This window comes from Leopardus geoffroyi, chromosome D1 (genome assembly GCF_018350155.1).
Source record: "Leopardus geoffroyi isolate Oge1 chromosome D1, O.geoffroyi_Oge1_pat1.0, whole genome shotgun sequence".
NCBI lineage: Eukaryota > Metazoa > Chordata > Mammalia > Carnivora > Felidae > Leopardus > Leopardus geoffroyi.
Window position 1 is genome coordinate 16,724,458 of NC_059329.1, and position 26,498 is coordinate 16,750,955.

At 55.4% G+C, this 26,498-nt stretch overlaps 1 protein-coding gene across 8 annotated transcripts; it reads right to left on the reverse strand.

The window, feature by feature from the left end:
- Positions 1–1,587: 1,587 nt before the first annotated feature.
- USP2 (ubiquitin specific peptidase 2) lies at positions 1,588–26,498 on the reverse strand. 8 transcript variants are annotated; one of them, XM_045483157.1, is made up of 15 exons: positions 26,300–26,498; positions 24,967–25,170; positions 17,775–18,592; positions 17,361–17,546; positions 6,327–6,377; positions 5,712–5,835; positions 5,417–5,528; positions 5,204–5,314; positions 4,964–5,028; positions 4,641–4,744; positions 4,477–4,557; positions 4,246–4,324; positions 3,920–4,027; positions 3,629–3,749; positions 1,588–3,355 (listed from the first exon to the last, which is right to left on the reverse strand). In XM_045483157.1, the coding sequence occupies exons 3-15, from the start codon at positions 18,549–18,551 to the stop codon at positions 3,268–3,270; spliced, it is 2,007 nt and encodes a 668-aa protein (XP_045339113.1). In that variant the 5' UTR covers positions 18,552–18,592; positions 24,967–25,170; positions 26,300–26,498; the 3' UTR covers positions 1,588–3,267. The 8 variants fall into 8 exon arrangements, with proteins under 8 accessions (XP_045339113.1, XP_045339111.1, XP_045339115.1 ...); XM_045483155.1 differs by lacking the exon at positions 24,967–25,170; XM_045483159.1 differs by lacking the exons at positions 24,967–25,170; positions 26,300–26,498 and adding an exon at positions 25,244–25,641.

The window sequence follows — 26,498 nt, forward strand, 5'->3', positions numbered from 1 at the left end:
GTGGACACTTGGGCCGAGAACTTCAAGGTCCAATCTCCTTAATGCAGATGAGGCACAAGGCCCAGAAAGAGGGAGGTTCTTGCTCAAGGTCACACAAGAGCAGTTGCGGGGGGGGGGGGGAGAGAACTCCCTCCCTCCCCCAGGGAGAGGCCCGCTGGAACATAAGCAAAGAGTGGGGGAAGAAATTCCAGTTGCTAGGAGGCAAAGCTGATGGATAAAGAAACGTGGGGGACAGATTGTGTTTGGGATCTGGGTAGCATTAGGACCTGTTGCCATGGGAACGAGAAAGCGCCATAGGTTAAGTACAGAAGGGAGAGCTGGGTGCAAGGGTGGAGTGGGCTGCCTGTAGCCGTCTGCTCCCCTGTGGGAGACCACAAAAAGGCCGCGGTGGCTTCCATATCCAGTGAAAAACTGGTTGAGAGGTACAGCAGGTTACAGTGATTTGGGGCTCACCCATCCGCTTCGCTAGAAGCCTGTTTCCACCTTGAAGAGCATCCTGTTGACTTGTGGTTTGGGGGAAATCATCTGCATTTAAAACCTTACCCTGGGTCAGGCCACTTCCAGGGCCTGTCAGGGAGAAATCCCAAGGTTTGAGTCGATGTTTTTCCCACTCTTGGAAAATGCCCAGGAGAGATGCTCCCAGCACGGTCTCATCCCACGTGAGGAGTTTGACAGCAGGCACTGCGGTCTCAGCAAAGATGCGATAGACAGGCCTTGATTTTTCAGTGTCTGGAGCAGGGAGGCAGTTAGGAAAAACCCCAATAAAATACTCTTAAGTTCAGCTGGCGGAGGCTTCAGCTTCCAGAGTTCTAAAATCAGTGGCAGAAAGGGAAAAATCTAAATTGTACTAAGAGTTAAAAGACAAAACCAAAGGAGACAAGTCCCCGAGTGCTCCAAAAAAGCATTCTCTTTAAAGGGTTAAATCTGTTTTTAAGTCTTGAAAAAAAGCACCTTGGAGAACAAAACCTTCAGCATAAAAGCGGCTGTTTCTAGGTATTAATAGGGCAAGTCAGAGTCTCGTGTTCATCAAGGGCCAAGTCTTTTATTCCTCCACATCCAGGTACAGCCACTCTGCTCCAAGAGCAAACTCTGTTATACCCAGCCTCTGCTGGAGACACCAGTTGTGGCTCATTCTAGGTGTGTACAAGACGCCCAAGTGTCAACAGTGCCCACGCCAGCAGTTAAATGGCAGACGGTGGAAATGTCTAGTAGATATGCTAATTTTCTTCGGTGTGAAGACGATGTTGCGGTTATGTGGGAGAATGTCCTTACCCTCAGGAGACGCATGCTGAAGTATTTAGAGGTGGCGAGGGCACCTCACCACTACATGTTTGGCCCCCAAGAACAAAGTATATGTAAGCCAGCCTGGCAAAATGTTGATCGGTGAATACGGGTGAGGAGAGCATTCAAAACGTGCACTATTTCAGTTTTGTAGAGTTGGGAAGTTTAGACTGAAAAGGGGGCAACTTTTTCAAGAACTTGGAATTTACAGTCTGGTGGTAGCAGTAAAACATGCGGCGACTAACAGGCTCACAGCTCTTCCTGGGTGCAGACCCTTCCCAAATCAAGATGCCGTCACTTACCAACTTCTTTCTCAAAGCTATTATTTATTCTGTACAAGGTTCCACTGTACATCAGACATTCTTCTACTCTTGCTTACACAGTAAACAAGTGCACACCAGCCCTTTGGCTCAGGTTCACAGGGATTCCCTGGGGAAGGGGGTCAGGCCAGTTAAACTTGGGGCGTCTCTCTCTGATGCCTCCTGGGAGCATTGGAAAGCTTCAGGCTCCAAGGGGCACAAGCTGGGCCCACCTGCGTGGATGCACAGAGCTCCGCGCCTTGGTGCCGGACGGCTTACTCTCCGGGACAGCACCGAGTTTTGTCTAGAACTACTCAGGGCAAGATCACGCCCGTGGGAAAAGAATCATACGGCTGAGGCAAGATGTCCCCAGACACCCAGGCTCCAGCTCCTGGGGTGGGACTGACGACCGATGCCAAGAGGGGCTGAGGGGTGGCATGGGCATCCCTGAGAAACTCGGTCCAAAGGGCCTATGTCTAGGAGGCTCTGAGAAGGGGTGGGGGCATGAAGGTCAGGAAGAAGAAGCACATTTAGAGGGAATAAATTAAAGGTGAGAGAAGTTCTAGGGATAAGGGGCTTGTGCTATCCTTCAAACAGCTGGGGAGTAGACCAGGGGTGGCTTAGAGGAAGTGGGCAGGAAAAACTTGATACGCTACCGTAAGAAATCTCCTTCCGCCTACTCTCCTCTTCACCTCACTGCGATGTAAAACAAGCCAGGGGCTACGGGCACGACCCCCATCTCCCCCAGCGGGTTTGAACACGGCACTGGGGAAAAGGGAAGAGGCTGAGGGATATTTCAGGGAGGGGCAGTTACCCCCTGGTCCCCAAATGCTATAAGGCACAATTCTTGGAGGCAACTAGATTCCATCCAAAACATTAAAACAAAAACAAAAACAAAAACTTGTTAGATCCCGGGTCTACTGTGGCTGTACTTAGGGCCTGGCCGACGCCCACCTAGCACCACTGGGGGCTAGCATTAGAAAAGCTGTATATGAAGAAAAAAAAAAAAATGACCAGCATAACGTCCCAGCTGTGAAGAAGTGTGAAGGAGAGCATCTCCAGTCTGAAACCTTTAGTTATTGTAATTAAAAAAAAAAAAAAAAAAAAAAAAGTTGGGCTTTTAAAAACCAAAATTAGCTTTTTAAAAAGTCATCCCCTTGTCTGTCTCCCTGGAGATAGCAGCGTTAAGAGGGCTCTTGGCTCATGGGTGTTTTTCTTGCTTCTGGACTGGTGAGCAGGGTCCAGGCGAAGACAGGTGCCAGGCTCCGGCGCCGGGGCTCCCAGGCGGCGATCCTCCCAGCAGGCTCCAGAGGGCGCTGTCTTCTCGGGAGGAACGGGGGCTGGAAGGGCACCAAGAGGACGAGATCTTCTCCCCACAGACCGCTGTTGTTTATTACACACAGGAAAAAACCACAAGCTTAAAAACGCAAACAAGAGAAGCCGAGGGGACACTGTGCTGGCTCCGGGCTCTGTGTCCTGTCGATCTCCATGCCGCGTATGGTTCAGGGGCTCCTGGCTCCGCGCTCCAGACCCTGACCAGGCTGCAGCAACTCCTGCTCGGCAGCTTTAGTTTACTTTATTTTTCTCTTATTTGTCAGGATTTTTTTTTTTTTTTGTCTTTAAAAAAAAAAAACTTAGGGTGTGGGGCCACCACAGGAAAGGGAGACAGGGATGTAGCTCCTTGCTGCTACATGCGGGAGGGTGGACTGGCCAATTCGTAGAAGAGCAAATAGGCGTCGCTGGTGCGCACTTGGCTGGAAGACATGGGTGTGACGCTGTGGAGAGAGCAGGGAAAAGTCAGGGCCCTGGTGAGTGCGCCACCGGACACAAACTGAGTGGCTGAGGGAGTCGTGAGGGCCCGCTGCTTCTCTCCCTACTGTGCCCCCAAAGCCAACCTCTCTCGTCCTCTAGAAATTCTGCAAATGCGCAGCGGACTCGTATATATCACACGGCCTTTTGGCTCTGACCTTTTGCAGTCAAGTGGAAGCCACACAGATGGGTGAGGTACAGGTGTCTGACAGCCAGGAACCCTGAGACCTCCGTCTCACCTGGAGTCATTGAAAGTGTGCCATTCGCCCGTCACTGGACTCCGGCAATAGGCTGTATAATGGCCGCCCATGGTGGTTCCAGAGTGATTGGACACAGCGTACAGGTTGTAAACAGCGTGGTCTGAGGAGGAAATACGAGGTTTCAGGCCCCCAGGGCATTCCTCTCCCACCTGGCCTCTATTCCTGATTTTCATAACTCACTCTTCAGCAGCTTCCTTCTACCTCTTGGCCTCCCATCTGGATTTTAGGCACCTGTACCTTGTTTCCGCCCTTCCAGCTCAGAATACTCACTGGTGTTTTCTGAGGCAAATTCTCTCAAGTCCAGGTCTCTTAGTGGGAAATTCACAAATGTTGTGAGCTTGCTGGTTCGTATCCTGGATTCTGAGAACCGCTTCAGATCTGGTGTTGATGTGAGTCAAGGACAGACAGGGTGGCAAGAGTAGTCACAGTAAAGGAGACTGGGTCCTAAGAGGGCGATGCGCTTCTCAGAAGCATTAGAGCAAACAGGGAAAGGAAAGTATACCAAGTTTCCTTTTTTCCTACTCTGTTCGCCCTCACTTAGGCCCCCAGTCCCTCTTTGAAGGCAAGGCCCTGCCAAGGGGGATGTTTAAGGATACGGAGCACCAAGATCTTTGGGAACCTCTGGATGGAGAACTTCTTTATACATCGTTTTCTGGCTCGGCAGCGACAGCACGTCTGAAAGACACGACAAACAGAGCTACAGAGGACTTGGGAGAGAAGTTAACAGGCCGCGTCCCGCAACTCCTGGGCTCGATCTGCCGGTGACAGGTCTTTCCCAGGGAGGTCTCTTGTATGCGTGCTCTTGCTCTCATGGAAGGGGGACTTACTGGCTTTTCATCGCCATCAAGCACATCCTCTTTGGTGAAGAGCCTCATGCAGTCCATTAAAGTTACCTCAGGATAACCTCGCTGGGAGAGACAAAAAGTCACAGGTCGATGACGTGAAAAGATAAGAGTGGGAGTTTCCAATGTGGGGCAACAGGGGCACATACCTTAGCGATGGGCAGGGAGAGGTCCCAGAAGGGATCAAAGACTGTAGAGCAGTAACCACAGTCAGTGCACGTCAGGGAGCTCTTTAGCTGCCCAACAAAAAGATCTGCAGAAGAGATGGGACAGCGAAGCTTAAACCCGGAGAAGGAGCACACGTCTTCTCTGGGCTGCGTCCCTTCTCAGCGCTCCTGACTCTGTCCGTGGGCCACTGGGCAGAAAGAGGGTTCCCTGGGAGGGTGATTCTTAGGGCTTTTCATGCTCATTCTCTACTCAGGCAAAAGCAGTTGAGGGGGAGAGCAGGCATTCCTCCCATTCACACACTTACCCCCAATCCGACTGTCTTCCCGTTCTAGATACTTCCTCCACATCTGTCGCCCTTTCTCATCATCACTAGGAACCAGAGGGAGGGAGACAACTGGGTCAGAGCTCACGAGAAGTTTAAGGATCCGTCGATCTAAACCCTTAATATTAAGAATTCTCTCCAAATTATTAACCCCAAAGTAGTCAGCAAAAGATCACAAGTTCACGAGGGGTTTCTTTCCTATGGCATTCTCCTCTTACTTACGGAAGATGATCGAGGTTCTCAGGGTTGGACTTAGGCCTCACTGTTACCCGGTTCACCTCGTTGTGGAGCCCATCCAGAAGAAAGCGCAGAAACTCCTGAGCATCTTGCTGACTGAGTCCAAAGAAAAGAGAGTGAGCAACACCTCTCGTTCTAAGAACCGACCTGCTGTGGCCGACTCCCACCCCGGAGAGGACATGTCTGCAAGGCTCTTACTTATAGCCAACGAAGCGCGGGGCGTATCTCTGGATCTGGGTCTTGAACTCAGATGGGCTCACCACATCATTGGGGGATGAAGTCCATATGGTCTGGATTAGTTTTGCAAACTCTACAGGAAGGAGAGGGTAGAGAGGGGGCACGGAGGGCAGGTGAGACATTTTCTGGAAGAAACTCCAACTAGAATCCCACCAAAAAGCAGCTAAAGGAAGAAAAACGGGACAGATACGTAGAAAACACATCTACTGGAGTATGGTAGTGGAACGGAGAAAGTGTCCGTGGATGGGCTCCTCACCTTCCATGAGGGCTGTGTGGACACTGCTGCCGTGGCTGAGATCCCGCATGTAGAGCCTCTGGAGGCAGTAATCCCTCAGCTCCCGGGTGTTGCTCAGACACTGCAGAATGGAGTTCATGAAGCACTGCAAGAGAGCATCAGACCATCAGCGGAGAGAGGCCCCTGTCATGCGTGTCTACTCACGCAGTACCAAAGGCCCTCTGGTTCATCTACTCCAGAAGCGAACCCTCCCACAGCCTCAAGTTCCTCTTTTCGCAAGTGAAAGGGGTGCAGTGAGGCAGATTCCCACTGCCGGCAGAGGTGGCGTAACTGGTTATTTACCGTAGAGATGTACAAACGGGTGTGGGTGAGCTGGGCAGAAGTGGGTGGGAAGTGATGGATGTCCTTCGGGAGAAGGATCCAGGAATGTAGCTGACAGTGAAGAGGGCAACTCCCCTTTAGCAGTGCTTCCTGCTTGGGGCGAAGAGTGAGGCAAAGCCCCGGCCACAAGGGCACATTTCAACGGGCCTAGAGGATGGGGAGTCAGCAGGAGCTGGGAGGGAATTCTGGTTAGGTGGTCCCAGGTGGGACAGGAGGGGGTGGCCTCAGGAAAGAAGTGGGCTGGGAAGAGCTCACCGTGTTCCCAAGGTTTCGAAGACCAGCCAGACCCTGGGCGCTCTTAGAATTCTGCAAGCAAAGAACACACGGCATATGAGACTGAAGGCAGAGAGGCTGGGCCTGGGGTAGGCTCTCCCCGGCACTTTTCTGCCAGTTGGAGCCATGAGCATCAGGCATACACATTATTCTCTCTTCAACTTTAGACTATGTACGTGGTAAGAAAGAGGGTTGAAGGATGCCTGTCATTTTCAACAAACAGCAAAAATATTCTTCAGGGCTTTCTTTTGTTGAGATGTGTCTCCCCCCCCCATCTCTACATTACTCTTCATTCTCTGCCACACTGGAGGCTGGAGATTAGAATGAGAGACTAGGAACTTGTGTATTTGATTCCGGCTACAAGGAACTCCAGGTCCCAAATCCAGGCATTATCTCCAATGACCCACTTTTCTGCCCGTAGATGTCCAAAACATGAAGCAGCTGTCATGACAGGCACTTCAAGGAGGTCTTGAAATGCTCAATGACAAAACATCTGAAGCGAGTCAGATCTTCAGCTGGGGAAAACCGAAGTTGGCCTGCCATCCTGAATTGCCGGGAGACAGGTGGGATTCCTTCCAGCTGAGCTCAGCTCCTAAAGGCTGATTACAGCCTGGGAGAGTCCTCCCTGCCTGGCTCAGGTTTCAGCATCCTGACTGGTCACTGGCTGGGAACACTTCTGATGGCAGACTGTGGCCACACAGAGGTAAGCACCTGGCTGAAGGTGCCACTCTGGTTCTTGTCCTTGTTGTGGAGGCCGGTGAGGGGGTTGGAGCGAGGCAGCTGCTAGGCCGAGGACTGTGAGTATTGTTTGTCCAGCTCTCTTGGCTAATTCCGGCCCTACCTCCAAGGAGTCAGAAAACATTTGGGCTCAAAGGGTTAAAGACACAGTGCGCAGATGAGCCTGCCACCCCCTCTCTCCGGGAGGGGACGCGGGAGCCGGTAACTCTGGAGCAACACTGACTGGGGCATGCGTGGGGCCAGCTCAACCCTGATCAGAACAGGAGCCTGAAATAACTCAGCTAAAATTACTCATGCTGTGTGCTGACAGCCTCTGAGGCTGTCAGCAGCTCAAAGCCCATGAGGTTGTCAGCTCAAGGGGGTGGGGAGAGGCAGGCTGAAGGAGGGCTTTTCTCAGGAACTGCCCTGCTGATCCCACAAGGAAGTGGATCCCTCCTTCCTAGTTACCAGGTCTAACACTAACAGGGAAGGAAATATACTCAGAAGAGAGACCTGGTTTCCACCTGCAGTTAGAGAGGAAAGCTTATTGGCAGCAGGTGGGCAGAAGCATCCTCGAACTCAGCCAGCACTGGAAGTATATGGCCCCAAACACAAATTTAAATCTTACCTGACAGTCTAAACCCTGATGTTCCAGTATGAGGGCCACAACAGAGATAATTCCCCGGACAAAGACCTTATCAGCATTTTCAGGGAAGCCCGGAGAAGGACTCCCCGCTGCCCATTTGGAACTAAACGTTAAAGCCCGTCCACAAAAGGATACCCACTCTTCCCTCCCCCAACAGCCACTCTTACTCCTATTTTTGGCAGCGCTTTGTTAGTTCTTACCCCCTGTGCCTCAGACGACACCTGTCTAAAGGAGCCGTAGACCAAAACATTCTACCACTGGTGATCATGTCAAGGTCCATCAAGGTGGGCCCTCAGCGGAGACAGTAGTCACTCAGTACTAATGGGGGAGGGGCAATGGAAAACTGGAGGCACTTCTGTGGCCTTGACACTTTTAACTCTGACCCAGCACAGGGAGGGTCAAGAACACATCATCACCTGTGGTTACGGTTCTTGATCTAACCCTACTAATGGCCTAGCTGGTGCAGACATGGGGAAGGCTCCTTTAAGGTTTCGCTAGACCCTCTGTTAGTTTTCCCTTTCGTAGGGGGTGGGGGGTGGGTCGTGCCTCTGTCTAAAATTTTCTGAGTTCAAAACTACTTGCCAATTTCTAAGCGCTCTGTGTAGAAGGCCATTGGATAACAGGAGTCTGGGGGTGGGAGTGGAGGGGAGAGCAGGGCTGTTCTGTGCCCAGCCAGATATTCTTCTGCCATGAATAGGAAATCAGGAGCTCCGGGGAAAGTCAGCACTTTCCATTCCAGAGAGAACAAAATGTCCTAGGAGTGACCTTTCTTATGGGGAAAACAATCCTACCTCAGGGCTGACAGGGAGAGGCTGGACCGGGAGACCCCCCACCCAGCGAGAGCCTCTCACCCAGCGGGAGACAAGGAAAGGATTCCAGCTGCTAATGTGGAGCTCATATGCCAAGACCTGAGAAAGTCTGGATCAAGAACTTCCTCGAAATGAGCCATCAGCCAACCTAAGCTTGACTTAGCAGCAACCGCCCGTTCTGAAAAGTAGACGCCACCTCCGCAGTTAGTAAACAGGCAGCATTCACCTTCCGCGAAGGGGCAGGGGGCTCAGCAAGAGCCCGCTCTGGGTTAATGGGGCGGAAACATCTGGGGATACAGAAGCACAGGCTTATGGGTCACATAAGCAAGGCTGATGGAGGTTTGAGTCTTCATACTCAAGACCCCGCTAAAGGGCTTTCCTGCTTACTTCACCTGTGCCACGAGTGTCAGCCATGAGTCCTGGCTGCAGCCAAGGAGCCTGGTGTGGCCCTGGCACGGGGCAGGGCACGCACTGCCAACTCGTGGAGCTGGTGCCTGTTACATAAGATCTGTCAAGCTCTGGCCCCTTCTCCCTTCCCCAAGGGGGCAGTGCCCAGCTTCTAGCCCCAGCATTATCCCGGGGGCGGGTGGTGGCTACTTCATCTGAGGGACTCAGTGCCCACTGAGCAGAACTGGGGACGGCCGAGAAGAAAAGGGAAGTTGCCCTCTTTCACCTGTCTGCGACTCCTCTGCCCTTCGCGGGGGTCAAAGGACCCCCGTTACCAACCCTTTGGGAGAGCGCCCTTTGGGATCAGTGAGGGGGAGGCGGCTCCTTTCCCACCAGCCTTTCTTGCCGGGTTTTGGTCTTGGAGGAGTCACACGCGCAGAGTCCAGCGTGCCGCCGGTTCCCTCACACAGCGAGAGCCAGTCAAGGTTACGCTTTCCCGCACCTGTCCTGAGAGGTGCCAGGAATTAAGAGCCCAGGGGCCACCTGGTGCCGGGGTCTCCAAGAGGGAGGGGAGGAGGGGGGGCTCGGCCTGGGACCTCAACAAGGGGAGGGGGCCGCGAGTAAGCCTGAGATCACCTGGGGAGGGGGCATTCCTTGCCGGGAGAAACTGGGAAAGGAAGGGCGGGGGCTGGGAAGAATCGGTCCCCCAGGCCGGGGGCGCGCGCGGCAGATGGGGGCGGGGGGGAGGGTGGGCGTCCCGGGGAGGAGGCGGAACCCTAGGCCCTCGGCGTGGGGGTCCCGGAAAGGGGGCCCCGCGTACCTTGGCTTTGTTGAGCAGGAGCCCCACGAAGGTGGAGAGCAGCAGGGAGGGGGAGAGCGGGGAGCGCGGCCGCAGCTCCTTGGCGAGGGCGGGAAAGGGGGCGGCGGGGGGATCCTCGGGCAGGGTCACGGTGTACGAGGTGCGCATGCTGGGGGGCAGGCGGCGGGCTCGGCCCCACGCCTAACGTTGGCAAAGGGGGCGCGGGGGAGGACCGCGCGGTGCCGCGGCCCGGACGCCAAGGCCGGCGAGGCCGCCACAGGACACCGTCTGCGGCGCCCGGTGGTAACCGCTCCGGCCGGCCGACCGCGCGCTCCTTCGCCTCAACCTCCCCGGCGCTCGCCGCCAACCGCCCCGACACCCGGCTCTCTCGCGCTCCGGCAGACTGGCGGCCCCGCCGGCGCCTCGGGCCCCACGACGTCAGCGCCGGGGGCGGGGCCGGGGCTCCAGCCCCGCCTCCGGCGCCGGCACGCGGCCCCCAGCGCGGCCCCGGCCCTGCTCGCCCCCGCGCCTCCCGCGGCTCGGCCCCCGGCCCGGACCGCCCCCAGCCCGCCGACCCCACGGGCCGCCCAGAACCCCCGTCCCGGGGAAGGGCTGAACGGGCTCCCGCGCCGGCCTCGGGGTCGGGGCTCTGGAGGACACGACCCCACAGGACCGTGTCAGCCCGGTGAGCTTCCCCCCAAGGTGGTTCACAGTTCCTGACTTCTGGGGGCCGCGGAGCCTTTGGCGAACCCCGTGAAAGCGCCGTTCTCTCCTGGGGGGGGGATGCACTTATGCACAAACTTTTGCACGGCGTTCAGGGCTGGGGGTATTCAGGCCTTCGTGGAGCCCAACATCCATACAAACCGCGAGGGTCGAAGAGCTCCCGGTTAGGAGGATGGATTTCCGCCGCGTCGGCGCCGAACTTTTTTACCCCCCAACCCCGCCCCAGTCCCACCTGGCCCATTATCAAGAGAGGCACTGCCCCTGTTTTACAATAGGTCACTGTCCCATTTGGCCCCAGGGAAGAACATTTTCTGGCTTCTTCTGTCCAGTTACCCAACTGCATCTCTCACCGAATCTCAAATTTTGATTTGTTTTGGGAGGTGGGAAGAAAGAACCACCACGTTGAGGAAGCAGGTGCTCAGCCCGGGTGGGTGGGGTGGTGAGTGTACTGCTCTGACCCTAAGGGCGCCAAGGCTTGAAGAGCAGAGGCCTCTGCGTTTTATTTCGATGCTCCACCCCCCACCTCCCCACCTATCAGGGACCCACACGGAATCTGCCTAGAGAAAGTATCTTGTTTGGAGCCTGCTGGCTATTTTTAGCCAGTATTTTTAGCGTTTAAAAATACTCCGAGAAGCAGCAGTGTGTGCTGTTACTCATCTGTGGCCTCCTTCTGTGCCTCTTGGCGTGCTCATCCCCACATGTACACGCGCACCGCACACACGACCACAGCCACATGGGGAATGTGCCCGGGACACATGTCTGGAGTGGGCATGAGGCAGGAGCCACAGGGCATTTCACCTGATGGTGAGTGAGGGCACCAGTGTTAAGGGTGGTGAGCTCCACAGCCACTGTCTTCACTCGGTGACCAACACTGGACACACTGCCATGGCCTTTTCCTCCATGCTTCCCTCTTTCTAGGTGCACTCTTTCCAGCAAGTCCCACACAGTCTGCAACAATTCTTGCATTGGATCACAGCACGCTTCTGCCCCCAAACACCTAGAGCACCGGACTCTTGTTGCCTCCAGTCCAGAAGCTGAGCTAGCTCTGCGAGGCTGTCGGTCCACAGGCTCCTTCCAGCATCACCACCCTCCCTCTTCTCTGATCCCTGCTGCTAACCAACCTGCTCTTAGTTCTCTGCTTCGGCACTTGCCTTCTCTCACTTCAAGAGCAAAGCTGCCACGGATTAAGTACTTATTAAGTGCCAGGCACTGGCTAAGTGCTTTATATATGTTATCCTAGTTAACTTACATAATTAACACAACGCCGTAGGAACTATTACCTCTATTTTCTGGATGAAGGGCCTTAAGTCCTGAGAGGTCAAATGACGTGCCAGAACCACAAAGCTAATAAATGACAGTGTGGGGCTTTGAACCCCAGCCTGCCTTACGGCAAAACCCATGCATTTAACAACTACCAGGAGATTCTGGAATGTCCTTCCTGCTCTCTGCCAATTACCTGCTTGTAAATTCTGCTCAAAACTTGTGTTTTCCACAAAGCCCTCTCCAAAGAGTTCCACCCAGCTCAGAACGCCCCATTACTGCATACCCTCTGTCTATTGGTGTTCAGGTTACATAGTACTAATTTATCTTAATATGTTTATCTTTGATTTATAAGTGTCTCCAAAGCTTCTGTAAATGGTCTTAGAGTGTGTGTTGATTGTGCCATCACAATGAAACTCCCTCAGGGGCAGGACTGTGGGTGCTCTTAGTGGGTGCTTAATAAATGGTGTTGATCTCATCTGTAAAGTGGGGGCCAGGATTCTTGGGTATCCTGGAAGTCCCACTGAGCCTCACAGGGTGGGGTGAGTCTGGATTTGCATGTTGAATAAGCATGCTGTGGTAAGTGCTGTCTAACAGGTGCTTACCCACGGGAACATTTGGCTTCTCGCCCCATGACTTAGTCCAGTGATGTGAGTACTACCCCCCCCCCCCCCCCCCCGGGATTCTGTTAGCACATTTTCTCCCTTTTTCCTGGGATGTAGAAGGTTAAGGGCCCAGAAGGGGAAAGCTACCTGGATGGGAGCTCTTTGAGAAGCCTGGGGTGAGGGGAAAGAATTCACACAGGGTCCAGTCTTGTCAGGCAGGTCTGACTGCTGCAGGACACAACCAGCAAAGAACTGTGGCTCATTTCTCAACTGGCCAACCCCCCCGTGACATGCTTTCTCCTCAGTGGCATTTCTTGAAGTGGGATGGGCAATCTGGGATCTGAATCTGGCTCTGGCTGCATTACTCTCTGCCTCCTGAACGGGGCTCATTCCGGCAGCTCGAGACTGCCATTTCTCAGAAGCCTGTGCTTGGCCTGTCTTCCCTGTAGGTTAAGAAATTTTCTTCACCTCAAATCTTTTTTGGCATGGATGGAGTATAAATAAATTGGAGTCAGGGTTACCTCTGTGAGGGCAGGACTGAGAGTATCCTGCTTCCTCAGATCTTAGGGGCAGCTTGGTTCAGGGTTTGGAAACACTGAAGCAGGCCTGCTCCCCGCAGAGCAAGCACCTTTTATTACTGTCACAAATGGAGAGACTGGTGGCCTGACTGATTGAACCGGTAGGGGCTCAGAGTCCTTCATGGGGGTTGGACTTTCAGCCCACAAATGCCCCTGGGGAAGGAGGGCGCTCTGCTTGCCTGAATCACTCAGACCCCAGGAGGCCAAAAGCTCTGTACTCCTTTGAGCCCCTGGGCAATCTGGCCTGAACCAGCTGGATTCCAGAGGCCCACACATTTCCCTCTCTTGCTTATATTTCTGTGTGGGTGCCAGTTTTACATATCCATTGAGGTGACAGGGTGCAGGGGGCCACGTGTGCAGCTCTGGGCCCTGAACATGGTGTTCATTTCTATAGCTGATGGTCAGTGGAGCGGCTCCCCCATGGGCACGGAACATTTTGCCAGGCTTGGATTAACTTCTGCATTGCTGAGCCCCACCCCAGCACCACATGAACTCATGAAGGCGTCCTGGAGTGGGGGTGGAGGAGGAGGCGGGGAGGATGATGCTGGGCCCTGATTGAGAAATTGAACCTGGGTAAGGCAGCACTGGGGCCACCAGCCAGCTGACAGTCCATAGCCAGTGTTCCAGGAATGGAGATGGTCAGTACCTTGCTGACTCTAAACGCAAACCCCAAACTGACTCTCCTTTCTTTCTCAGCAGTTAGCACTGGTCCTGGCCAAGGGATCCTCCTGCTTAAGGTCTCCTCTGAGTGACCTTCCCATGCTGTCAACACAGAGTCAAGCCCTTAGGAAGTTCAGCTTCCTCAGGGTGGCTGAGTGGGTGAGGGCAGCTCCAGGGTCTTGGGCTGCTAAGCTGGACAAACGAGACAGTGGGGATGCAGTTCAGCGTGGCTGAGTAAACAGAGGGAGAAGGCAGGGGAGGAGAGAGGAAGGTCACACTTTTCCGCTTCTCATCCAGGACTTCTAGGGCAGTCCCTGCTGTCTTCAACTTGTTCTCTTTGGAGTAACCCCTGCTCACTGCATGGCAGCAGTCAAGTTCAAAGTCCCACCCAAGAGAAAAATCACATGACCTCTGCTTATATAATCTCTCTGTCACTGAACAGCTGGGTATCCAAGTCTTTGGGAGATGAGTCAGCAGCCCCGGTGACAAAGAGGACCCAGGTAGTCTAGGTTCCTGGACCTTTTGCTCCTAGCAACAGGTTTCAGAGCAGAGGGCAAGGGTCTGGAAGAGGCTGCATGGGGAGAATAGGTGGGGCAGGCTCTGAGCCTCACTCCCTGGCTCTGTATCTGAGCGGCAGGTACTTGGCATGATGACTGTGCTCTGGAGGGCCCTGGGCCAACCCTAGTTTTCTTAGAGGAGAGGGTGGCCTGGGCAGGGCTGGGTGAAGGCAGGGCTGAGGCTGGCAGGCAGAATGCCAGGGAGCAGTTGGAGGGGTGGGGCGGGGGAGGATTAGGATGGATTGTAGGGGTTAAAGCGCAGCCCTGGCAGGGCTCAGTGGGAACAGCTTGTCCTTCCATAGGCCCAGGGAACAGGAGAGGTGGGGGGCGGAGGGGGCTGTAACCGGTTGGGTGCTTGGGCTCCTGGCTTTCTGCAGGGCCAACCCACCTGGCCTGGCTTGGAGTCCCCACAGGCAATGGGTGAGGGTGACAGTGAAAGCTTTTTTTTTTTTTTTTCTTTTTGCCCGTTTTGAGCTATCATGTCCCTCCCCTCCAATCTGTCTGCATTTTAAACAGAAGGTGGAGCCTGGGGCAGCCCTTGTTATCCTAGGCTGAGGTGCACCCTGGCGGACTGGTGTTTTGTTGGTGCTTATGCAAGCACAGTGGGGAGGGGGGGGGCGTTCAGGATTCATGTATCCCTTCCACCAGTCCCTTACTTGTGCTCAGCTGAGTCTGTGAAATTCTAAGTTCATGTTGGCTGTTACTATTAATGAGGGAAATGAGTCTGGTTAGAACTCTTCTACACCCTGGTGGGGGGCCTGCTTTTGCCCTCCCTTTATGAATGTCAGCTAGCTCAAGTCAGCTACCCTGAGAGCCCCTCGGGGTCAGGCCTGCCCCAGGGGACCCCAGAGGAGTCCCATCACACTGGGCCCTGCCACTTCCTCACCTTTGTTCCTCCCAAGGGTGGTCCCCTCCCGCCCCATTCTACTCAGCTGTCAAGTGCCCCTGTCCTATCATGCTCTTCCATAGCATTTTATAGGTTTCAGATTCCTTCACATCCACTGTTTGCTCTGAGCCTCACGCCCGCCCCGTGAGGTGGGCAGGGCAGGCATGACCAATCCCTTTTATGGATGGGGAAACAGAGCTCAGATGAGAGGTGTCTAAGGTTAAAGAAGCAACTGTTCTTTCCAGCCTCAGACGACCCCTCCCTTTCCCACCACCTATGACACCTAACAACACCTGGGGCTGCCTCCTATCACAGCTGTTCTAAGAACTTATTTCCCCAAGTTGTGAATGCGCTGAGGGCAGGGACCATGGCTTGCATCTGTCTTGCCTCCCAAAGCACCTAGAAGGGTACAAGGAGGACTAACATTTATTGCGTGCCTACTCGGTGCCATGCAACCTTTGATTTCTCACAATGATCTATGAGGTGGGAACGACGAACACTCGTTTCATAGAGGTTCAGGTTCAGACATTAAGGAACTTCTCTAAGGTCGCACTGTCAGTAAGCTGAGCACCATAAATGAATGAATGAGAAGTCGAGATCCTCAACTGGAGATCTGAAAAGACACTGCACCCGCTTTTAGAAAGAAGTGGTCCAGGCCCCCTGAGCAGGGCTGTTCGCACCTCAGGAGATGGAGTCAGCAACAGGAAGTGAGGCTGAGAGTGGTGAGGAGGGGGTGTGAGGCTCTATCGGGCCTTACACCAGTGACCCATTAGGAGCCTTTCCCGTTGGTAGTGTCTTCTTGAGTGTGAGCTGAGGGTGAGACACTAGCTCAATCGTAGGCTGTTACTGGCTACTTAAGTGTGCTGGGAATTGTTTCTGGATGGGAAGTGAGGGATGTTAGGGGGGCTGAGTTTGCCCCGGGGCAGTCTCAAAACTCCCTTCATCTGGCTCTGGAGGTGGAGGAGGGGCTGAGGTGTCCCCTGTGGGAGAGGTGGAGGGCAGCAGACTCCTGGGGGGTTTGAGGTGTGCCGGTGTAGGAAGGAAGCAGGGTCCCAACAGAGTTTGACGCCCAGTAGAGGAGACCTGGCTGAGGTGGGGTCTGCAGTGTAGTCTGTGGAGACGAGGTTTGCAGACCTCAGGCTGCTGACAGATTACCCGGAGTGCTTGTAAAAAGGGCAGAGTCCCAGGCATATCCCTAGGGAGTTTGATTCAGGGGCTCTGGGTGGGGCCCAGGCCCCTGAATTATTAAGCCCTGCAGGTGATTCTGGTGCAGGCGGTCTGCAGACCTTACCTGGAAGAGCACTGCATACCATAGAGAACCCTTCTCTTCTGAGCAAAGGGAGGAACCTCTCGGAGGCCTTTAGGGCCCAAGCCCCTCCATCGAGAGCTGCTTTCTGATTGCCCCTGAGATGAGCCACCCCAGACATGCCCAAGGAGTCATGCTCCAGTCCAGCCACACATCCCTCGGAGAGCTCGTATTTCTCCCAGGCCAGTGCTGTTGCCCCTCACTTCTCTTTCACACTAGCCCTCCAACATAGCCACTCCTGCCTTGTCAGGTTCTGAATGTGCCGGGAGGCACCAACTTTTGTGTCTCCCATGGCACTTCACAGACAGCCCATAAGGGCCAAGACTGTCTCATCAAAGTTGTCCTCTCAAGACCTTTAGTTATGACAGGCTTAACGGTCTATGATCCAAAGTTCTGCCCCTATTTTGCACCCCTGCTCCACCTGTCTGGACAAGCCCACTAAGCAGCATTTATTTCTTGCTGTGGCACAGCTATTATTTCCAAAAGGCACCTGTCCTAGAAGTAGGGGACTGGTACGTAAGGTGATGAAGGAAACCCAGCACCCAGCTCTCCTGAGCATTTACTTGTCCATCTGTCTATCCGTCCGTCCGTCCATCCATCCACCTACCCACCCACCCACCCACCCAACCACCCAAACACCCATCCACACATCCAGCAGGTTAGCTGAGCTCTGTGCGGTGCTAGGCACATGGGGAGAGATCTGGAGGTGGGATTTCTTTCTCATCCTCTGAGAGCTGGCCACTTTACGGGTACGCTAATGATTAAAGAAAAGGCAGAGAGGTGACCCAGAGAGGTGTGTTCAGGGATTAGATGCAAGCCAGCCCTCCTCTTCCCTCATTCTAGCCTAGGCAGGACAGGAATATAGACGTATGGGATTGTCTCACGCCCTAGACAAAAATTTCTCCACCGTTTTCTCCCAAGATACAGGATGAGCACTGCCGTCCAGACACCCTGGTCCTGAGTCAGGACCAGTGTCAATCAGAGGGGAGCCGCGCTCCCCCTGATGTCTTATGCCAACGTTAAGCCACGTCCCCAGGCTGAGCAAGAGGAGAGATGCAACCAGAGCAGGGAGGCCTCTCTTACCACAAGGAACACTGGCGGTTTGGGGGCCTCAGCACTCAGTCCAGGATGGTGCAGGGCCTGCAGGGGACACTGGCATGTTGGGTGGTGAGGTGGCGGGTGAGAATTGCAGTGTATGTGGGGGTAGCTGACCATTTCCCAGAGTACTGCTGGATCGTCGTTGAGTGCATGCGTCCTGCAATGGGTGTCCTAGGGAGAGTGGGAAAGTCCCTGAGCAAGGCACCGAGCTACAAGGGTACCAGACCTGCCGAGACGACGTCTCTGGCTTGGGCTGCAGGAGTAGCTGTCGTGAGGTTTAGGAAGAAAACCTCTGCCTTCAATCATCAGTCAGATGGGGAGTCCTTCCCTTAATCTGGCTCTTCTACATCATTCGCTCCCTCCCCAGCCCACCGACGGGTCCCCACGGGGCAAACTCACCATGGTGTCTCGCCCTGGGGAGCTGGAGCGGCTGGACCCAGGGGCCTGGCCCTTACTCTTCTCCCACAGAGTGTAACGGCCAGTGGGTCGGTAGGTGGGGCTGAGGACTTCAGGGACTCGAGAGGAAGGGGCCTGGGCGGGCACCTGAGGGGCGCTGCCCTTTCGACCATAGTTCTCCAGGTAGTCTGTCAGATACTCCGAGCGGCTGGCTGCCTGATAGAGCCCCTGCAGGGCGCACAGCTCCTTGCGCGTGCGGGCCAGCATGGGGCTGCGGCCCAGGTTCCCAGGGTCTATCCGATAGCTATCTGAGGTCCGGAGGCTGGAGAAATCCCGGGCCAGGTCTGATTGACTGCTGGACTTCTTCTGGGTCAAGGTTATACCCTGGTCCCGGGCAGTCCCGGGCAGGTAGCTGAGGGAGTTGTTGGTCACTCCATAAGGGAATCCACTGCCCCCGCTGAGTCCGCTCCCTGAAGGCCGCTCAGTGCCTCGAGTCTGGCTCTCTGCCCGCTTACCACCCCCGATGATATCGGGTCTCAGCAGGGGGCGGCCCCTGTCATAGTCCAGGATGGAAGAGGGGCCGTAGGTACGGGGACGGGTGAGGAAGCTGGTTGGGGGGCCTGGCTTAAAGGCGAGCTTCTCCTTCTCCAGGAAGGAGGCAGCCAGGTTGGCCCCATAGGAAGAGGGAGTGTAGGTGCCATAGCCTGATTTGGCATAAGGGGCATCTGTGTAGCGGGCCGATTCTGTGTAGCGCTTCAGGGTGGAGGAGAGCTGGGACATCCTTCAGGGCGGCACTCAGTGGGGACTGGGAGCCTCATGGGCTGAAAGACAAGGAAAGCAGTTGTCAGAGGGCCCTGCCAGGTTTCAGGCTGCCCCATACCTGCTCTTCATCCCCAGCTGGCCACAGCCAGAGACCACACTGTCCGTGTCCGCAAGAGGCTGGCCCGCTGTTAAGAAATACCCCCGTGCGTGTGCGTACACACACATGCGTGCGGGTTTGCGTACAGGTTTGCACGCCCCCATGTAGTCACGCCTGAGGGAGAGCACAAGACGCCAGCTGGCTTTGATAAACCGTACGGGGCCATCGATCTCAGCACGTCCTGGCCGCTCCGGGTGCTCCCTGGCAATGACCCAGACTTGAGAGTGGGGACTGCCCTGCCTCACAGGCCTCCGGTTGACTCACAGTATTCCAACCCAGATCTCCTCTGCTTTCAGGGGGGTGCTACCGCCCTCCACCCCTGGATTGAAAATACGGGACATTTTAAGAATTAAGACTGCTTCCCTCCCTTCCTGCTTAAAGGAGGGGCAGGAATCCTTTTGGAATCCTACATTATCTGAGCTGGAGTGGCCCGAGGATCACTTGGTCAGATCCCTGGTGAGGAGAAGGAGGCTCATGAGAGGAAGTAATGGGGGCTAGGGAGGCAGTGGTGAGTGAGCATGTGGCAGAAAGGGGACTTGACCCCAGTCTCCAGATCCAATCCCACAGTTCTTCCCTGGACATGGTCACTTGCTGTGGTGGGGAATCCTCGTGTGGTGGAAACTGCCCTCTTCACGGATCTAACTCTTCTGTTCTAGGTGGAGTTAAGGTCCTGTGGCCTCCAGGGGTTCCTCTACCAACATCCAACCCAGCCGCCTCAAGGGTGATGACTTGTGCACAGGGGGCCCCCTAGAGGCTAAAATCCTTCACTACAGGCAGTGCTCTAGTGGCTGTGTGCCGTTTTTTGCAGCTGGGGTGGGGTCTGGCGAAGGCACCCAGAACTCTCTGAATTGAGGGGTTGTAAAACCAGGATTGGAATCCAGGCCTTTTGGGTTTCTAGACCAGTGCTCTTTTTGCTGTACCTTGATTCACCACCCTCCCCCCCCCCCCACCCCATCAAGTTTAGGCTCACTTGGGGACCACCAGAGTCCCTTCATCACCCTAAGGGCACAGGCTTTATCTACAATGGAGCTAAGGGGCAAAGGTGCTTTGGAGAGGGGAGCCAGTAAGGTCAGGCCCCTTTCCTTGAGGACTTCAGGGGCTCCTGTGGGGCTCCTGGGTTGGCGGCGGTGGGGCGGGGGGTGGGGGGGGTGGGTGGCGCAGAGCCCTTCAGGAACCTCAGAGTAGTGGTGCAGGGCTGGTTTTGACTTGCCCAGCGACTGACTAGCTGGGTGATTTTGCACTATTCATTTAACTTGTCCGAGCCCCAATCTCCTCACCTGTACCGGGAGTATAATCATCATCATTATGCTTCCTATCTCACAGGGTTGTTGTGAGGAATAAATGAGATAATAACACGTGAAAGCCCTCGACTGTGACAGTGGTTATTATCTCTTCCCCTGGCCCCTGCCAGGCCCTGGGCTCCTCCTTCGTAGGCCTATAATAATGTCAGGGCCGGCCGTCTCCTGGCCTGGCCGGCCTCTGACCTCAGCTCTGGGCGCCGGGCTTCCCTTGCATCCCTCAGTGAGATGTGCGGATGAGCAGGCAGCGGGCAGAATCTAGCCGTTCAGCAGACACCGGCTCGGGCAGCCCACAGCCTGCCCTAGGCTGGCAGCCCAGCCCATTTGGGCAGAGAGGAGCTGATGCCAAGCCCTAAATGCTGTTGGCTTGGCAGAGAGCCCTAGAAACTCAGTCCATGCAAGGCGTGGGATAGGTGCAGCGGTGGGAGATCAGCAGGTGGCAACCTCCCTATGGATCCCAGAACAGAACTTGTAGACCCTGCCAGAGATCTGCAGCAGTTTTCGGTCTGGGCTGGCTCCGAAAGGCCTGCTCCGCAGTTACTGGGTATGCTTCTCCCACCTGGCCTGGGGACCCCTGTCTTCGCTTGCATGCCCTTGCCCACTGTGCTTCCACCTCTAGCACGGCTTCCGCTCTTTTCTAGGAGAAAGTACCTGGAGGAGGACCTTGTGTCCGGTCGGAGGGGAACCACAGGTCTCCTTCCATCTGCTTAGTCTCTGGGGTGCAGAGAGGAAGAGCATGAAGGCTGAGGGAGGCCAGGGGGAGACACAGACAGAGCCACCGGGGGCAGGGGCGTGGGACTAGTCCTGCTCTATTTCACTTTGGAGAACTCCATCAATAATTCAAAGTCAAAGAGACTCCAGGTCTCAGGAACTGGGCTCTGGGACACCAGGCGGCCAATCAGATACAACCTCCTCCCCACCCCCAAGGGCATGAGCTCATGCCTCCTCCCCATGGCTCTCACTCCCCCTCCTCCACACTAAGGCTCCCAGGGAATTGGTATTCTGCAGGCAGTGCCCCAAACTCGTGACCTCTCCTGGCCCTGCTAATGACGCAGAAGTGCTGGGGCCAAACAAAGTACAGGGCACAGAGACAGCCAGTCCTGGGAAGGCCCACGAATATTCCTTGGGAAGGGATGGGGCTAGAGGTGGAGTCACACCTTCTGGCCCGTAGAGTCCCAGGAGGGCTCCTAAATCCCGCTCTCCTGTCTGCTCCCATCTGGCAGGCAAGTGACAGACCTCCCCCTTGCCAAGGCAGCCCTGGGGGGTCATACGATCACTAACAGCTCCCTGGAAGCTGACTCTCAGTGCTGACATCTGGCTTATAGTTCCCCTGTCTGGGGAGAGGCTCCCTTTTGGGGCTGAGGCCTTGAGCATGCCTGTCCCCTTCCCTAACCCCTAGTTTCATTCTTGAGAAAAGTGTCAACACTTTCCAGGTGATCAGACAGCTTGGGTTGGTGCCCCTTGGCATTACCTGGCACGACTGTCCCTGGAGACTGCAGAATTCACCACGGGTGGGAGAGGAGGCTGGGCCCTGGCTGTAGCCTTGCTGCGCAAGACAGGGACAGGACGGGCACTCACATGGCTTCGAGTCTCCTTGTTGCCACAGGAACGGGCTGGACTGAATGGCCCTTTCATGGGGCAGTGGGAGGCGAGCCGATTGGCTGGGATTCCCCCGTCTCCCTCTCTGCCCGGCGTGGGGCCCCCGCTGCCCGTCTCCTTCTGCTGTTTACCCAGAGCTGGCAAGTATAGGCATGTGGCTCTAGGCAACTCCTCCCCAGGTGCCCGCCACCTCGGACAGCGGGGGCCCTCCACCTGCCAAGCTCCTCCTCCACTCCCATCTTCGCAGAGGCGCCTCCACTCCTCCCTGCTCTGTCAGAGTTCCCCCTCACTTTGCTGTTTCCCCCCGCTTTGGAGGCGCCTCTGCCTTCATTCCTCTGCCCAGAGCACTCAGCTTCCTGAAGGGACATGCGGTGCCTGGCGCTCTCCTGAGTGAACTTCGTACCGAGCCTCCTCAAAGTCTCAGTGCGGATTTAGGCTTGGATTCTTTCGGAGAAAGAATGTAAACTTGCAAACATCATTTGAAGGCTTAAATGATTTATGTTACATTGAAATGACCATTTTTGCTCAAAAGTCAAAAAACAGACAAGAAATGAAATAATGACACTTTGAAGTGTGTAGCACTCATATTTCTGAAGTTACTGCAGTTTGGAGCTGCACTAAGGCTTCTGGGACACCCTGTATTAACCTGCTTAATTCTCACGATCGCCCTACGCAGCGGGTGCTGTTATTCTGCCCACTTGCAGATGAGCAAACCAGCGTTGGTGGAAGTGATGTGGATTTCCCCAAGGTCACACTGTGAGCAGTGGCAGAGCTGGACTGGGGACCCGTGCTCTGTCCCCTAACAGCCCCCCTCGAAGCCCCCCGCCCTGTCACTTCACACTTACCTGGCCTCTCCCTGAGCTGCACAGGGTAGGACCTGCGGCATGGGGTCTGGGGTGGGGGAATGCAAGCATCCACTGTCTAGGCAACAGCGTGGCAGGTACAGACTCCCGCAGGAGCGGCCCTTCGAGTTTCCACGGCCGGCAAATGAGAGCGAAGCCAAGTGCAACCTGAGCGCCAGTACAATTCTGATCGGCCAAGAGATGGTCCGGGAGGCCTCCATTTCACCTGCGGTGCCAAGCTCCCAAGTGTCCCCTGGCCGGCCTGGGCCCTTGGCCCCAGGCCTGCTTATGGACATGACCCCTAGCCTCCTACCCTCGCTGCAGCTTGGCCCACTCCCCAATGTACCCAGGCTGGATGAGTCAGGGGTTAAAATGAGCCCTGTCTCCCTGGGGCAGCCAACCCCCTTGCGTCAGCCACTGTCATTTCCTGTTGCTCACGTGAAGGGCTCCCCAACCTGCCCAGCCAGGGGAGGGACTTGTTCCCCAGGAATCCCAGGCACTCCTGGCCCCCGGGGTAGGGGATGGGTAATGCCCCACATCCCAGAAGGCTTCATGGCCCCTCTCTGCCCAGATCCACTCTGCTTTCTGGCGTGAAGGCATGCCAGCTTCTGTGCCCTTGCCATTGCCTGGATAGAAAGCCCCTAGCTGAGTTTCCGAGGCGTGCCTCCACAGAGTTCAGTCCTTCCCTCCTACCCAGGTGTCCAGGACAGGTGAGTGGAGAGTCCCGCCTGGTGCTTGGGAACCTCCACAGTGGTGACCTCAGAGCTTCCCAAAGCCACTTGCTAACACCATTGGAATGAGGCACTGCTGATGTGCTGACCTTGAAAGGTAAAGAGGGCTGAGAGAGGGGTCCTGTCTCCCTTCAGCTACACTCTCTGACCCTTAACTGCTATCTGCTTGGGCACTGTCTGGGCACAAGCATCAGCTCCTAGGTTGAGGGATGTTCTGGGAGATGTGGTGGATGCAGATAGGGTGGAGGACCGGGGTGGGGGCCATTTGCGCCTGCATGTTCCAGGAGCTCTGTGTATACCTCTCGGTCCCCAGCAGCCTCAGTGTGTCCCCTCGCCTCCAGCCTGTCACTGGTAGCTCTGTGTGTCCAAGGCTTGCACTCAGGGACCGACCAGTTTAGTGCCTAATCCCCTTGCATGCCTTGGCTGAGGGTGAGTCAAGGGAATTTGGGTCTGTCTCAGTCTCTTTTGCTCCTAGTAGTTGTCCAAGGGCTGGGAGAAGGGTGAAGGGGTGAGAGAGATTGGAGATTAGGGCAAGAATCCTGACTGGTGGAGAAAGGGGTGGGCCCAGGGTAGTATGTCTATAGTATGCTTCTTGATTTAGGGTTTGGAGGGGGTAGGCATCTCTACACTTCCACGAAAAGGCAAAGGAGTGGGCCCTCAGGCAGTATCGGTATCCTTAAATTCTCTTTCCGAATCACCTCTCTTGGGAGCTCTCCTGGTGCCCCCTCCCTAGGGGAGAGGCCCAGTCTCCCTGCTTTTCCTCCAGGGCTTATCTTTTTTCTGTTCCTGCTGCCTCTTCTGCCTCTGCCTGCCTCCTCTGAGCCTTCGCCTTCAGTCTTGCCCACAGCACCTTCCAGGCCCTGTTGGACAGCCTATCACATGCTCCTCCCAAACACCCAGGGCTCTCTGGACAGCAGCCCCGCAAAGCTCACATACTACAGGGGCAGCTACTGACCTGTGTCCGGGGGCACTGGACAGGATCGGGGGGCTTCTCCGTCCCCAGCAAGGCAGGGAGAGCAGTGGAGAGCCGGGAGGCTGGAGTCTGACTGGGGCTGGGTAATCCGGAGCTCAGGTTACCGACTCCGATATATATAGTATCTTATCTGACCTCACAGAGATGGCTAGCTCAACTCACTTGCATTCCAAGCCCGGGGAGAATTAAAGGGGCAGTGGCAGGCCCTCCCTCGAGGTGCTGCCCTTATGGGCCAGGGCCAGGCAAGGAGATCCTGCGAGGGCTCTCTGAAGGAGGAGGCATTTTGAAATGGACAGAAGGGGGACCCAGGGGAAACAGAACTGGAAAGAGGGTAGGGGGATGGTGGGGGTGGGAGGAATAGAGGCAAGAATATGGAGAAGGAGGTGTCGGTCACAGAATGAGAGGAGAGGATGAAGCCTCAGTGCTAGTCCCAATCCTCCCTTTCGAGGTGGAGTAGCTCCAGAGGTCCAGGGCATACAGGTAGTGGGAGGCAGGCGGGACCTGCTCTCAGGTATTCAGTCCAAACTCTTACAATGGACTTCTAGGCCTGGGCTTATATTCCAGCTCATTCCTTTTTTTTTTTTTTTTTTTTTTTTTTTATAGGCTCTGACACTGTGGGCAAGGCACGTTAAGCTGTCTGAACCTTAGGGCGTTAATCTGTAAATCAGGAGTAAAAAGGGTAATAATGCTATACCTCACAATTTTAAGAATTAAATAGAATAACATAAGTTTCCCTGGCCTATGGTTAAGAGTTCAATAAATGATAATAATGATTATGCTGAATACTTCCACTTATTATTATAGTTAGTGGCGGTATGTGTAGGAGCACCTACCAGGGAAACCTTCTTAGGGAGAGCAGGGCCTCGGGGCTACCCATTGGGAGTGCTCTGTTCTAATGCCAGACGACAGCCCCATGGGTTTCTGAGCTGGTCCGTGTCCCATAAGTGGCGTGGGCAAACGACTCTTGCGATATTCCCAGATGTCCAGCCCATCCAGCCGAGAAGGGCCAGGCCTGTTTCGGCTCCTTCCCCCTTTGCCTAGACAAATACAGCAAGTGCAGCTATCCCCAGGCTACCAGGAGAAAGCTGCTCTGGGGTGGCTCCACTCTACCTGTAGGAGTGCTCAGGATTCCAAGGCCACAGAGCTGGGCTGGGCAGGCTCACGGGAGGAAGGAGCAGGATTCTTAACCTCTTGGGCCTTGGTGCTCTTGTGTGCTCCCGGTCCGTGGCTCCTGTTTCCCGATGGCTCTCCCTGAGGACTGGGAGTACCCAGTACTCCACCCTGTCTCAGCAGAGGCTACTGACTCAGCTTGGGTCCTGGTGATGCACTTCAGAGGACGCCCTCGTCCCTGGCCCTCATTCCAGTCCTCATTCCGACTCCAGTTTGGTACGCATCTACAGTATTCAAAGGAGTGGGGGATGCCCCAACCCCAGCCCAACCAGCTCTCCTTTCCTCCACTCTCCGCGGTTGGGCTTGGGGGACCTTCTTATGCCGGTGCCTTGGGGAGGTGAACATCACCACGATCTTCAGTGCAGCCCCATTCTAGAAGGCAGATCAGGAGGTAGGTGTTCATTCCTCAGAGGACAGCTAAAATGGGTTGGTCAGGGCTTCCCTTGGCTGTTAAGTAGAAGTTACTCGCCTTGGAGCACCGCGTGCCTGCTTCTGGTTTGGGATTGGTGAGAATTTCAAAGATGCCTCTTTCTGGTTTGGGATTGGTGGAAAATCTCCCCTTCCACTTAACTGCCGCCCTACCCCCACCCTCACCCCTTCGGCGAACTGACCGGAGACAGCCCCCAGGAGCTGAAACAGGGTGGAGTAAGTGAACTGGATGTACACGTGGGGAGGGGGGTTGTCAGTGTCCAGGCGTCACTCTCAGGACGTATACCACACAGGGCACAGAGACCTGGACCTGCCCAAGCGGCATTTCCTGAGAACACACTGATCAGCACACAGATGGCTCTTCCTGGCACCCCGGGTCTGTCAGCTGGCAGGTTCCCCCCTCCCACAACTGGCACCCACAGCTGGAGCTCCTCCACACAGCTGGCGCTCGCCCTACATTTCTGGTGCCCGTTCTACCCAGGATGTCGTTGACACCTCACTTTCTGAGCCTCCAACGGCACTGACCGCCGCATCCCTCCTCCCCAGTCTGCGACAGGTGGCACGTACCTGCCTCTTCTCCGAGGATGGACGAGTCGAGCCGGGCACAAGCATGGAGCTGCGGGTGAGTCCCGGCTGGTACTGGCGCGGCGCAGTGAGCAGCAGCTGACGCAGAGGGCTCCCTGGCCTCGGCTCCTGCCCGCCTCTCCCCCACCTCCGCCGGGGGCCCAGAAAGGACCTCCCCGGGAAATCGGCGCCACCCAGCGGG

Excerpts from the sequence above, each read along its gene's own strand:
- USP2 (XM_045483155.1), bottom strand. The coding sequence starts at position 18,551 with ATGTCCCAGCTCTCCTCCACCCTGAAGCGCTACACAGAATCGGCCCGC. Across the intron at positions 4,745-4,963 it reads GGAAGACAGTCGGATTGGGG|ATCTTTTTGTTGGGCAGCTA; the intron begins GTAAGTGTGTGA and ends TCTCTTCTGCAG. Across the intron at positions 4,028-4,245 it reads CCCAAAGATCTTGGTGCTCC|ATCTGAAGCGGTTCTCAGAA; the intron begins GTATCCTTAAAC and ends CATCAACACCAG.